At 38.9% G+C, this 15,382-nt stretch overlaps 1 protein-coding gene across 1 annotated transcript; it reads right to left on the bottom strand.

The window, feature by feature from the left end:
* Positions 1 to 3,944: 3,944 nt before the first annotated feature.
* On the bottom strand, positions 3,945 to 13,363 carry LOC308293382 (hepatoma-derived growth factor-like). The gene is made up of 6 exons (XM_080735867.1): positions 12,854 to 13,363; positions 10,430 to 10,506; positions 6,215 to 6,353; positions 5,673 to 5,831; positions 4,978 to 5,166; positions 3,945 to 4,402 (listed from the first exon to the last, which is right to left on the bottom strand). Exons 1-6 carry the CDS (start codon positions 12,938 to 12,940, stop codon positions 4,382 to 4,384), a joined length of 672 nt encoding a protein of 223 aa, XP_080591993.1. The 5' UTR covers positions 12,941 to 13,363; the 3' UTR covers positions 3,945 to 4,381.
* Positions 13,364 to 15,382: the final 2,019 nt, after the last annotated feature.

Below are 15,382 nucleotides of genomic sequence, written 5' to 3' on the forward strand. Positions count from 1 at the left end.
CCAATTGCCCATATATGGGCATATACTGAAGACATACTGTATGCTGGGATCTCCAGTATACAGGGATTTCCATATATGGGCATAAAGGGACATGGACTGACAGATTGAGATCTCCATATGTGGGTATATCAGCATGTCCATATTTGGGAATATACTGATGACATCAGGGATCTCCCTTAGTATGGCCAAATTGGCCATAAAATGGACAAGGACTGATAGATACAGAGATCTCCATGTATGGGCATAATATCAGTCGGATCAGTGGTGCTACATAATAATAATAATAACAACTTGAATTTATGTGTGTGCGGGCTGCGTAGTGGCCCAAACCTCTAGTGTAGCTAAAATAGCAAATCTACAAACATTGCGTTGTGAGCTTGTAGAACTGCTATGTTCACTATTGGAAAATATTTGAATTTAGGGGGGAAATGTCTAAATGTTAATAGCCTACAGCAATGCATTGATATTAAAAAGGTACGTTGTAATTTGTACTTTTGTTTAGGCCTACTTACATTTTCTCCTTGATTTTTATACTCCAGTAGTCTCAACTTTCACTTCAGGCAGATGGGAAGTTGATAAGAGATGACAAATTAATTTGATTTGAAGCTCACGTTTTTCTGCCACAGATCCTCACTGCTTTTCAGCTACAAGCTTCTTGTTCCTCAAGGGAGGGGGTTATTTTGCATTCACAGTACAAATACCACAAACACAAGGTAACAAACAAATCATGATACACATTCCTATGTACAGTGTTATGGAGCTATAAATCCAAGCATTGGAAGTATTGGAAAATTGAGAAACCAAAACCACATGACCGGGTCAATGTCAGGGGAAAAGCAAGATAGCTAAACTGAATTTAGAATGGGCGGTTAGTTTGGTGGTTTTCTTACATAGTAGTAGGGTCCAAAACATCAAGTTTCGTGACAAGCCTTGAGGATATTTATAGTGACCTTACCCACAGGGCATGTGTAGTTGCAACTAACAAAAAAAGGAAAAAGTGCAACTTAGCAATTAGTTAGGATGCAGTCATTAATCTTGTGGAACAGATGATGCACCCACTGCCACTGCAAATCGAGAAATCAATACAGCAAAATATCTGTTGTTCACCTACCTACCAGTACAATCTGTCTGTATTATCTTCTCGATAATTCCCCTGTAGAATATAAATGAGCTGCCAAAAACCCACCCTCAAATATAATATAGTATAATAGTCCTTTACTTGTTCAGCTGTAATAGCTACGCCTGATCGAATGAGTGAGGAGACAAATACTGTACTTAAAAGAGTTCACCATACTTGAGAATAAATAGAAAATAAGAAGAGAAAAACTGGAGGAGAAATGGGAAAATCAGATGTGGCAAACGACTGATAAATAAAAATGTCAAATACAAACGGGACCAGCACCAAATCTACCTAAATGTCAAGGTAGTTTACAATTAATTTAGTATGTACAGCTTTAAGACCCATAAGGTATGCATATGGATATACTGTAGTTTACGACTCAGCATTTGAATTAAATACTCTAGACATACTGTGTACCGCTTTGCGTGATTTTAGGGCAAAATCTGTAGGAGCAGTGTAAAAAGAAATCGGCCTGATGGTGGCGCTAAATGGGACAGATCCATGTTGATGACATGAGTCTAGAGTAGACATACTGGGTACCGATTTGCTTTGCAAGAATCGGCCTAATGGTGGCGCTAGAAGAGGGCCATGTGAGAAATGAGGGGTGGAGGTTGTGGTTTGGCAGCCAAGGAATGTGTGTGCAATGTTGGATATAAATATCTGATTGAATATTCAACATGTTTTTACCAATACAGTAAAATTTAAATTTGATTCAAATTGCTCTTGTGGTTTTATGTATCTTGTTTGGGAGACTTACTTGACCTGCACACACTCCTCAAAAGATCAGAGAAAAAAATCTCACAACTTCCCAAGACATCACAAAAGATTACACAAGTAGGTGGAGTATTTTTGTAATCAACGTTTATTAATGAATTATTAACTAACTAGCGACTACAATGATAAAATTGAGCAGCATAGATTAAGCCGAGTGACAGTTTGTAAATGTGAGATGAAGGCAAGCTAAACCAAGGATTACAAGATAAAACACCATGGGAATTTATGTGGCAGAATTGAGCACTGTCCATTTTTATTATGAATCAGTGGGATTTGGTAGTGGCATAAGGGTCTTGAAGTAGACACTACAGAATGTCTGCACATGGATAGCAAACTAACTGTGAGCAAAACATTCAGGGTCATTTCAGTTTCAAGAAGTGATTTTCCCCTATTAATAATGAATAATTACAGGGTGAAGGGCTGTCAAAACAATCAATAACATACAAATGACACCAAAAGAACACCATACATGTCAACACATTTGAAGATTCAATACCACCTCAAAAGAAACAAATAAACCACACCATAATCAAGACTCTTAAGATAAATTAAATATACGTATTCAACATGTCAAATTAAACATTTACTCACACTTTGGATCCACAATTTGGATTCACAGTCAAAACCAGGAGACCATCTAAACAAAATAATATTCCAGTTAAGTGTGTTTGATAGAGAAATTACAACCAGTCTCAGAGATTTGGCCCAGCAAATGCTAGGCATTGCCAGCTGACTTCAAACTTACTGTGTTACTTGTGAGAAACACACTTTAGAATAAAATAAACATACTTTGGTACTATTGACTGCTGTGTGCAATTAATGGTTATTTAAATTCCCCCCTACTTCTAGCTATCAGTAGCTAGCAATGTCAGCATTATGAGCCAAATGAAAAATCTGAAGACGGCCCAAATTAATACAAAGTGGATTCAAAATGGATTAGCCAAAACCATATCAGCAAATTAACTGAACAGCATCCCCCTATATGTAATTTCTTTACTATTTTATTTAGGGACCCAGCATAGACACAAACACTCAGGAATGTTTTTTAGTTTTATTTTTTTTAATAATGCACATCATCATCAAACTAAGTTAATCTGGAAAGTACAGAGGGACAAATCACAACGTTTTTTTTTTATATCTTTTGTTTACGTCATACTATCGTTTCCTCAATTGGGGCTTACATATTCAAGACATTCAAAAGCCAAGTAAGTAATTAATGGGATCTAGTGAAATACTAATGGCATAATTTGGTCATTATCTATGAAGCATGCAATGAAATAAGCAACAAAAGCTCTCAAGCATATTAATATCCTACAGTAAACTAGACAAGGCTTAATGAGGCGAAACAGCTTCGAAAGTGCGACTCATCGTATATATCAAAATAAATCACCTGTTTTGAGATCAGGCTGGAGAAAACAGAGGAGGGGTCAAACCAAAACTGTCATACATGTGTGCATATTTAAGAGCTGAGAGCCTGCAGATTTGTTATTTTATAAACCATTAATACAACATTCAGTGGGATCTCCTATTTTCAAAACCAATATACTGTCAACTTAAGTATTTAGGGCCACACAAATTAAAAAACAATGTTTAACAGTGCCCAGTGTCACTGTCTCATATCCCAGTTTTATATTTTGTATGCATTCCCTGCAGAATAATCAGGGAATATTCTTTGGTTCAAAGATGCCTGTGTCTCTATAATTTCCAGGCCAATCTCGGGACAAAGGTGATGCAGTCAATGGTTCAGCAGATGTTTGCTGACAAGGACTTTTGAAGAGGCCCAAGTGTTTGTTTGCTTGTTGTTGTTTTTCATAATGGGTGGGGTGGGGGGGGGCTTCTCATATGCCTCACAAAAAAGAAAAAGGATTATTTTAAGGCAGGAAGTGAGGGGGCTAACATGCAACACTGGTTTTGATTCAGATTCAAAACCGAGACGAAAATTACGTGGATGTGCAGTAACAGATTGAGCCACCAGGGCACCCAGCCTCACTTGTCTAAAACAAACATTTTGTTAAACATATAATTCAATTTGTATGGCCTAATGGGTACATATTACGTGAATCCCCCAACCCATCAAACTTCTTTCTTTTTGTTTACGGTAGTTTTTTTTCTTTTCGTTATTATAAGAATTCAGCGTGCATTCCGTCTGACCAGAAATGAATTTGACACCTAGCGCCCAGACTGTAATTATGTAATTGCACTTTGAAATAAAAAATATATACACAGAACAAATTCCCATTTATAAACGAGCCTTAAAGTGCTCATTTCAATTGTTTGAAATCTGATTAGCAAACTTTTAAATTCTGGGATATATAACATCCCAAAAATAGCAAATGAAAACTTGTTTTTATCTCTCAATACAAACATTTAGGTTGTAAAAGTATTTGTTTAAACAGCAGAAATCTAGCCTCCTGCAGCTTACTGTTTGTTGCTTCCAATTCCAGAGAGAAGAGCTGATGGCTCTGGGGTTTCTTCTGAGAGTTGGTTTTAAGCACTGTCTGTCAAGACCTAAAAGAGGTGAAAAAGTGAACACAGACATGATTATCCAAAACCAATTTCCAAAAATATACCTACTTTGGATTTTTTTTAAATACACCTTCAAAACAATGTAATATATTATTGTCAAGGGTCCGGGACCCCTAGGGGGTCCTCAGAGTTACTACAGGGGGGGCACCAAATCCTTGTGTGATAGGATAATTATTTTAAATTAACAATTTGAACCCTCGCATCCCTATACTCTGAGGAGAACTTTAGCCAAAAATAGCAGAACTAAAAGCTCTCAGAGCTTGTAGATCAGCTATTTTTGTCAAATAGGTTTGGTGTAGAGGTAAAAAAGAATACAGAGTGAAAGGTCAAGTTTACTATAATATCGACGATTTAAGATTTTAAGTGGTTAAAGAATCTATCAATGAAATCGATGAGAATCTCCATCGCAAATTTATACAATACGTAGTGGGGGTCCCTGCTTCATCTCTCTCTCTGCTAAGGGGTCCTTGGCCTGAAAATATTGAAGACCCAAATGATCCTTTTTTATATTTCAAGTTCCACAAGAAAAATAAAACAAACTCCATTAAGAGTCATACCTTGTCTTCTGTTAGCCGGTCCCCAGCAGGTGGTTTCTCCTGCGCCTCTGGCTTTGATTGGTTCAGCGTAGATGGAGCAGTGGCCTTGGGGCCCGCCACATCATTGAGCTTCACCTCTTTGTTAGACTTGTTGTTGTCTGCTTTTGAGTCTCCCTCCCCATCGGTGTCCTTCAGCCGTTTTGGAGATGCCTGCCCAGTGTTTGAGCCCAAAGTCCCAGAGTGAGAGAATTAGTGAGAGAACCTCATTCTGTGATGTCTCAAACACTGGGCAGAAAACCTCAACAGTAATTTACAGAATCATACTGCCATTATATGTTATTGCCCAAATATAGCTCCAGCCATCTAACGTACATAAACAGAGCATTTTCCTGTTAAAAGCTTTATTTTCAGATTTCGTAAGTAATTTAGACCTGAGGCCGACTCTAAAAAACGCTTTCTAAATCCTGATGTATGTTTTCTGAAAAACAGAAAGACCAAAATAGGGATATCAGGTTGACAATGGTTGAACCGGCACAAGAATCCTATGAATTGAATTTTTAGGAATTAATATCAGTAGGACAGGCTGGATGCACTTAAAAAATATTTGCAAAGAAATGTTTTGGCGACACAATTGAAATCTCCCACAACCCAAAACAGTACTTTATATGATACAAATTATATTGTTAAACTGAAAATTGCAAATTAATAATAATCACCTCTGTAGATTCCCCTGCTTTTCGTTTAGCCCCACCCCTCTCATTCTTCTCATCGATGACCAGCGCTCCTTCATCCTCATCACTGCTGGGGTCTGCGTCTTCTTTCTCTGCACTTTCTGTCTCACCTGCCGCTTCTGTCTCATTCTTCTTCTCTTCTGCCTAAGAGAGAAATGTGAATGTTGGATATTAAAGCCAAAATATAGTTTCAACATGTATGATCATGTTTTTAAAGTGTAAAAGGTTGAATTAAAAAAAGCAGGAAGAGAGAACTCCTGCACATTTATGTTCTTAACTATTTTTTAAATACATAGAATTGTCTGGAGTCCCTCATGGGCCTGTAGGCCGTTCCCTCTAATAAGCCAATTCTCATTGGCGAAAAATGACGATCTACATGTTCTGCTATTTATATACTTTTGCACTAATATTTGCCTATCATGACAGGATGGGGATGATAGGGTTCAACTGATTAAGACATTTCTACTTTTCTGAAAGACTGCAAAGGCAAATATTATTGATAAAACATGTTAAAATGTCAGACGCACCACATAGGCTTCATGTGTTACTGTTGGATTGTTCTCAATTTCCCAGAGCCCCTCACTGAAGCCTTTCCTCTTGGTGGGTTTTCCAAACTTCTCCTTACATTCGTCATAGGGGAACAAGTCCTTGGCCCCCAAGAATGCCCTAAGAAGAAGACAATGTTATAGTTGTCAACCTGCATCCAAGTTCTTCATTTGTCTTTGATATGCAAACTCATTCACTATACCATTTACATAAACAAAACTTATCTTGTGCCAAGAAACATTTTATTTTATCTTATCCCACGATTTTGTAACCCATTTTTCCCGCAGTGCGGGCCAGCCTAAGCTGTAATCCTGGGCGCTGCTCTACCTTTACCAACCTGGGGAGAGCCCGAACTTCAATGTTTCCTTCAATGCATCAAGAGTGAGCAAGCTGCTTATCACCTAACAGGGGGAGTTTCCCTGGTAGGACACATCACGTGGAAGGAACATGATATTCCAACAAGTTCCTTTCCCCTCGAACAGGCGCCCCGGCTGACCAGGGGGAGGCAGTATTAGAGACCAGGATTACTGCATGTTTTTTTGTGAGGGTACCTACCCTCACAAACTCCACAGAAAGGCCCTTTCGCCAATCCCACCTAGTGTATATTTAAATATTATTTTATTATGATAAAAAATACTAATATATATAGTGCCTTAAAGCAGCACTATGTAAAACATGTTTTGATTTAATCCAATCTGTATGGTAGAATATATTAAATTAAAATAAAATAGAACTTATACAATTGGGGTGGTTGTAATTTGTCTCTATAGTGTGTGCCAGCGGCTATGTCATTGTAGTCCTTAGCGGCCATTTCTTGGGTAAAAACACAGGTGTTTCAATTGTTTGATTGCATAGAACTAATGTTATAGTCTAATCAGAACACCTGTGTAAGGCTGTGTTCACCCAAGAAATGGCTGCTCTTAGAACTACATTTGGCACACCCTATCCACAAGTTTCCGCGGGAGTTTACTGGAGACTATCAGGACCAAACTTCCGGGTTTAACAGCAGACATACAAGCTCACGTCGCGTCGCAGATGCAACCCGTTGTGAGCTTGTAAATCGGCGGCGGAAGATCGATGCAGACGTTTGCGCAATGCACTATGGGGCGTAGGAAACTCGTGGATAGAGACATTAGATCGTGTCAAAGGTCATGTCTCACCTACACAGGATCTGACACAAATTTTTACCTGATGGTCAAGATTCAATCTATCCCCTGAGCAAGCAGGCAGGCTCTATTGGCGCAATGGTAAAAAAACAAGAATTGACACAGTCAATATAAAATCTGTGTGCTCGTTTTAGTGTTAAAAAAAGTTTGAAAACATTTTTTTTTTTTTTTTGTTTGAAAAAAAAAAATTAGAAAAAAAAAAGTTTAGGTCCAAAAATGTGTTAAAAAATCGACCTGATGGTGGCGCTATATGGGACAGATCCATGTCGATGAGATAAGTGTAGACATACTGTGTAACGAATTGTGTGATTTTAGGGCAAAAACTGCAGGAGCAGTATTCAAAAATGTGTTTTTAAAAATTTGGCGGGGGTCCCTGGAGCTGCGGGGGTCCCTGGAAGGGTGGAGGTTGTGGATTGGCAGACAAGGATTGTGTGTGGAAAATTTCACATGGATAGGGGCAAAAAAGTGTGATGTGACGTGACAGACAGACAGACTGACGGACAGACAGGCGGTGGAGGTTTTCATAGTAACTGCGACCTTACGGTCGCAATTATAATCATTAGTATTGTTTATTTTAATTATTATTATTAAGGAACTCTAGAAATCTCAGTTGGAACTGTTACCCCAGTGACCCGATGCTGGATAAGCGGTTGAAGATGGATGGATGGATGGATGGATTATTTTAGAGTAAGCTACTTTATTTACCATTATTGTGTACTCCGCCACATGGGGAGCAATCTTCAATTCAATCTTCAATTCAAAGAAGCTTTATTAGAACACAAACGTTTACACAGTGGTGGAAAAAGTACCTACATTTTTATAATTAAGTAAAAGTATCAATTCTGCAATGTAGAATCACTCTGTTACAAGTAAAAGTCCAGAATTACAAATGTACTTGAGTAAAAGTACAAAAGTATTGGTATCCAAATGTACTTAAAGTACCAAAAGTAAAAGTACAAAATGTATGAAAATAGCAGATCTACAAGCTCACAACGCGTCGCACCGCAATGCGTTGTGAGCTTGTAGATCGGCTATTTTCAAATAGCCTTGGTATAATTTGGGTCCCCATTTTATTTATTTTTTGCATTGTGAGCTTTTAGATCGGCTATTTATAAAATGTTTGCCTCTATCTTATATTATTTTACAATTAGGCTAATGTTTGGACATTTTTGATAGTATAGTTTTAGCTTGTTGATTACTTTGGTGCAATAATGGTATTTTTTTTCTTTTTTCTTGGGGTAATAAAAAGGTAATTTTCTCAAGTACTGTACTTATAAGTACAATTTAAGGTACTTTTACTTTACTGGAGTATTTCCAATTTTCATTACTTTTACTTCTACTCCACTACATCTCAGAGGCAAATATTGTACTTATTCCACTACAATTATTTGAAAACTTTACTAGTTACTTTGAAAAGTATAGCCTACATAACCACTTCAGCCATGGCTATTTTCAAAGGATATTATTTGGTAACATGATACAGAATAATTGTGCATAATGAGTACTTTTACTTTTAGTCCTAAGTGTAGCCTATACTTTTACTCAAGTAGGTCTACATTTTGAATTCCGGACTTTTACTTGCAGTATAGATAGGGTGACCATATTTTCAGCCACTCAAACCGGGACGCAAACCACTGTTGCTTAAAACCGGGACCTTAAAAGCAATGCGCACGTTACCGTGCACGTGCGTGCCCATTCTCTAACGTTCGTGCACGCGCACACACACACCGCAGGGTTGCAAACAGGCAGTGAGTGATTGACAAACAGCCTCAGTGTTGAATTCAGACACGCAATGAATTTGTTTATGTTTTCTGAGTGGTTGGTGAGCATGTTTTCATGAAAAGAACATGATGAATGTCTATGCAACCACTGAAAACAGCTACTATTATTTTAATTCTGGCGAATATCGGAACAATCTTGCAGTGAATGTTGAAAACCGGGACATATTAGTGTTTTAGAGATATTTGTCAGGACACTGGGACACGCAGCTTGAAAACGGGACAGTCCCGGGTAAAACGGGACGTCTGGTCACCCTAAGTATAGATACTTTTACTTAAGTAAAACATTTGAGTATACTTTTCTCACCACTGTGTATGGAGAGACCACTCTGTGGGAGAGACGTAATACTATGAGAACGTGGAGCGCTCGGGAAAACGGCTGTTGTAAATCACAGATAATTAGTTTCTCCGCTTTGAAAATCAGACGTCTTTTTATGACTTAATGAGTTTATGACCCTCTGCCAGCCTCACTCTGCCTCAGAAGAGCAGCCAGAAACGGCAGTAGCTTTAGCATGTAGCTAAACGTAGCAGCTGCAGTGTAAAGACGTCACGTTTCAGCGCCTGTGGGGGAACACGTTCTGTGGGGGAACCCTTTTTGGTGTATCACCTGACATGCTGTGCCACTATGGTCAGAGAGCGGCCCGGTGCTACGCTAAAACTCAGGCACCCATTGAATTCTGTGACCATGTACGGTCGCACAAAATGGATTCAAAACACACACTGTTAGTTCTATCGTCTGTTTTAAGACTTTCTACGCGGATTTCATTTGTGTTAACGCAGGGTAAAGTAGCATGCCTTCACCCATGAACAATGGTGGCGTCTGTGGACTTTTTAAAATATATATTTTTTCGCGACGTGGTAAATTATTTTAACGTGGACTCCAGGACAATGACGTGAATGCGTCTCTAGGCAACGTGAACGCGTCTAAGACGCGGGATGCGCACGTAATGACGTCACTGACCATGTGACACCGAGACAGCCAATGGGCAAAAAGTTGCGTAAAGGTAGTGCACTCACACACAGGAAAGTAAGTAATCTGTTTCACAGATTTAAAAATCCAGCACAGGAAACCAGGTTTCAATCCGGGGTAGAAGAGGAAAGTTACAGTAGCTTCAACTGTTCAAGTAATCATCATCAGTACATTTTAAGTGTCAAGTGGGGGTAGAACTGGCCTAAACCACAATGTCAGCACCTGACAGGAGTTACGCTGCAGCCGTTATGGAAATTGGTCACAAAACACCATTTTACTCACGTCTCATGTGTTCCAAAGAAGAACACTTGATACTTGTTAGATGGGGACTTCACTGCCCCTTCAGGTAACTCGTCAATCTGTGAATAAACAGGCAACTTAGCAAATGTCATAATGAAATAAATAGAAATATACTGTACACACGCTGCGCGCACACACATACACACACGAGTTGATGTAAAGCAAGGAAGGAAGTCATTCAGAACATTGCAACCATTGTGCAATAAATGTACATGACAGAGAGTGAACAGTAAGAAACAAGTATACTGTACGTATACAGTAGGGTACTATCCTTTCTACCATTGTCTGTTTTGGTCATTATTCTGTACCATTATAATATATCAAATGGTATGTAATGGCCTCTGTGAGGATGGGGGAGATGTGTCGTACAGTGTTCTGTTATGGTTATATTAAACTTCCACTGATGTGTGGAGACAAAGGGCAAAGTGGAACTGACCAAATAAGGCATTATGAATTAATTGCCAAGTTTAATGATACATAAATCTGAAACATAAAGTCACGGTTTTCCCCTAGCTAGCTAGCATAGTGTCAGTTTGCATGTCACAAGGCCTCCAGCCAATGGGACCATTTGACATTCACTGATAGAGCCGCTTTGTCAACATATGAGTCTGTCTGATATGATTAGGAAAGGAGGGAGTGTAGTCTTCAAAGAGCAATCAGTACCGACATTATGAGAATAGGTCTTGTGTTTTCCCATTTTCTGGTCAGATTAACTGGTAATATTCAAGTACATTTACCTTAAAAATTACTTTAAATTTACATCTATGTATAGCAGATATGGAAGCAGTTTTTTCCCCTCAGTAATTGTATGAACCAGAGCATTCTTGTGTGTTGTGTAGACTGCCACAACTGTCTACATCATAACATAATGGTATCTAAACAATTACAGCACTGCGTTTCAGATCATTTTAGCTTGCTATGTATTTCACTTTCACATTGCTGGTGGCACACCAGAGGCTAGCACACAAGCAGTGATAAATGAATTACAGAGGAACACTGAAAGGATGTGTGACTGTGGTTTGGAAGGTGTTACTTATGAAAGAAAGTTAGACAATGCATTGTTGTTGTATGTATTGTGCAACAGATTATGCCCCTCACCTTCTTCCCATGTGAATGATGCAATTGATTTTTTCAATATTCCTTTGGATTATAATAATATATTAATAAATTACAAACAACAACTACCTAATAAAAGGTAAGAATTATGACAGCTGGACGTGTTGAGTCTCAAACACATATTTTAGGTTTAGTTACAAAGCCACCAAATCAAGACACAATCGAAACATTTCAATGTTTCAAAGTATCGATTTGTAACTGATAGTGTACTAAATAATGTAACCATGTCCATCTGGATCTTAATATTATAACTCTATGATCTGGATCCGTCGTTTTAAAGCTTCAAAGTATCCTAAATGTGACCCTGAGGGTACAAATGTAACCAAGTGGAGCCGTTACATTTGCACCCAGAGATGGTTGTGATAACAGTTTAACTGTTAACTGTTGAACAAAACAACGTGGCTCAGTAGGCAGTACTAGGCACGTTGGATAACCGTTAGAACTTCAATGTTCATTTAATTTGCGTGTTGCATCATTATCATTATCAAACATGAACTTTAAACGAGTTTCACTTAATATGTTTATTTGGGCCAATAAGTAAAATATATTTGATTGAAACAATTGTCACCATGTCCGTTAGTTCTGGAAGCTGAGGGACTATTTTCTGAAAATGAATCATCCAACTGAAATTGTCTGTCTGACGTACGTAACCAGTGGAGTATTAAGTAACTACGGTAAGTACATTTACCTAAGTACTTTATTTAGGTAAACTTTTGAGGTATTTGTACGAGAGTATTTCCAATTTACTACACATCTCGGATCCAAATGGTGTAGCCTACTTTTACTCCACTACGATTATCTGAAACTTTAGTTAGCCTACTACTTTGCAGATATTAAATATTACAAATTAACCAGTTCAGCCATATTTTACCTAGGTTATTTGAAAATAGATCTACAACAAGCTCACTGTGAGCCGATCTACAAGCTCACTGTGCGCTTGTAGATCGGGTATTTTCAAACATTTTTTTGTAGGCTACTTTTACTTTTGGCTGCTTTAAGTAGCCTATATTTTTATGCCAACAACACTTTCATACTTTTACTCGAGTACATTTTGAATTCCGGACTTTTACTTGTAAAACATTTTATTTCTACATTGAAGTATTTGATACTTTTACTTACGTAAAAAAAGTGAGTACTTTCCCCCCACCACTGTACGTAACTAACGTAGCTCAGCTAGGCTAACACGAGCTAACCGCGGGCCTAAATATAGACGTTAAAGAGTACTAGTAAACATATGGATCGTGGTGACAGTATGGATCACAATGAGGCGGGTAAACGTCGGTTACTCACCCTCGAAGGCCAGTGTGGATATCCCTTCATTTTAGCAAACACCAGATCCCCAGGTTTGTACTCTCTTTGCCTGTTCGTCCTCGGCATGTTTCTTTTTGAATGAATGGCGTGTGTGTGTATGTGTGTGTATATATCAATCAACAGAAGTCAGATCGGAAGCAACGTTTGGGTGCTTTTTACGGCAGGAAAACCCCTCTCTCTTGAATAAACACGCAAAAAAAGCTTCAGTTTGTTATATCCTCAAATGGAACCACGCAGAGGCAGAGCTGCAACGGAGAGCTGCTGCGCGACTTTTACGCGGATGTTTTGGAAGGCAGGGACCATGAAGGAGCAGGGTCAATATATAAAGCGCTCAGGTATTATAGATTGTTTCGTATGATAATTGTCTTTACGCCGAAAATAAGTCTGTTTTCTTTTAATCTCCGATCGATCCACAGGCTTCCCTCCTCCTCGAGGTGTTATGGTTTGAAAATGTAAACCCGCTTCCCTCTCGATAGTCGCACCCCCAACACTGTCTCCACCGCACGGTCGCAGATTAAGCGCCCCCTGCTGGAGGAGGGATTCGTTTGAGGGGAAAACCCCCCATTCATTTTCCTATTTGACAAATACAAAATATTATAGCATATATTTTTTCTAATATTTATGTATTTGTATTTGTGTTTTATATTGTGTATTTGGATAGAGCAGATGTTTTGATGGAAGGGGGTGCATACAGCAAATGTTATTGCAATGTAAGCAGCATGCAAGAAAGTAGCCTACTTGTAAATGTTATCCTCAGGGCCGGACTTACCATTGGGCTAGGGTGGGCACGAGCCCAGGGGCCTCAGGGGAGGGGGGCCTCAAAAAAAAGTTTTTTTTTTTTTTTTTCAAAAAATATTTTTTGGACCCCCAAAAATGTAGTAGGCATGATCACAATCGCGAAATTCCATGTTTAACCCCCATACCAACAAACATGGCAGCCATGTTTGTTTACATTTCAAGAAAACATAATGGCTGCTAGCTCATGAATGCCTGAACGGATTTCCATTCGGATTTTTTTGTTTGAAAGCTGTGAACAGTGTGGACACACGTGGTGCATGATCTAGGCATGGCCGTGCATGATCCGTGCACTATGAATTACATGGAAGTCTAAGGAGAGGTAGGCGTTGTGGAACTTGGAAGCCATTTTGAAAAGACCCTGAATGAGTAAATGTAATGATGACATTTTAAAGTATTGCAATCCAAATAAAGTGATATTTGTGTTTAGTTACAGTACATTTTGTTTTATTATTGAGAGTTTTATTATTGCATGTAGCTGCTCTGAAAGCTTAGTGCAGTCTAAAGCCCGCCCACTCTATGTATCCGGTACTTTCCACACACATAGGCTACACACATGCATGCAAACTCCAATTCTGTATCCGCTTTAGACCATCCCAATGAGCCAATGAGGATACACAGTCAGATTATGCACGGGCCGGTCCGAAGGTGAGGTCACGGTGTGGTCAGGTGGACCGGAGGTGGAATTTTTGCGCGCGCATGGGGGCCTCTTTATTTCCCCTTGCCCAGGGGCCTCATGTCATATAAATCCGGGCCTGGTTATCCTTGTGTTTACTTCAAGCCTTTATCAGTGAGCTTCAGTGACAAAAATATATAAAAGAACACTAGTTTTTCAGATGGATAGGCCTATACAGGCCTGGAATTTCCTCATTTTAGGGGCAAGGCCACTTGGCCTTTGGTGTTGTCCATTTTTTGAGGGCACAAAGGCCAAATGCCAGGGCAGGAAGGCCATGAAATAAAACAAGATTTTAGTCCATTGAAATAATTTGTTGAATTTAAGGGTTAGGGAGGATAAACTAATCTGCAGTGATTGTGAAATAGATAAATGATGGTATTTAGAATCTGATCCATGCCCAGCCCTGCACCAAACAAAGTCACTGGATTGGTTTAAAGATGGGGACTCGGGGGAGTTAAGATTTCAGAATCTCAACACACACCAAAAAACAAACAAAAAACACTGGTGTCTACATGACAAGAAAGAGACACCGGTGTCTATTGTATACTGACCAGAGAGAGACAGAGGAGAAAGTGGTACAGTCAGCTGGGGCAGGTCATGCCATTGGTTTGAGGGGCACAAGGCCCAACTGAGGGGAAACAGCCTCCATGAAATTCCTACCCTGGATGGATATAAAATTAAGGCGAGAGAAATGTAGGAAGATTGGAGCAGCCGATTATCTATTTATTATATATAATTATTATTTTTTTAATTATGGAATTTCTTAGATTTGTTTGTTTTAAGATGCATAACATGAATGTAATAAAAATATTGTTTTAAAAACAAATATTTTGAAATGTTTATTTTATTTCAATGCAGGAAAAGAAAATGGGATTTTTACTCAAGTCGTGACCCATAAAAATTGGTCCGTGACCCACAATGGGTCCTGACCAACTGTTTGGGAACCACACTGGATTGGAGACTGATAAAAATGGAATGTAAATTTATACATGCGTGCTTGTCAGTCAGTGGGTGGCGCTAACGTGCGTCGCACGTTG

The sequence above is a fragment of the Nannobrachium achirus genome (genome assembly GCF_963921795.1).
Source record: "Nannobrachium achirus genome assembly, chromosome: 10".
NCBI classification, from domain to species: domain Eukaryota; kingdom Metazoa; phylum Chordata; class Actinopteri; order Myctophiformes; family Myctophidae; genus Nannobrachium; species Nannobrachium achirus.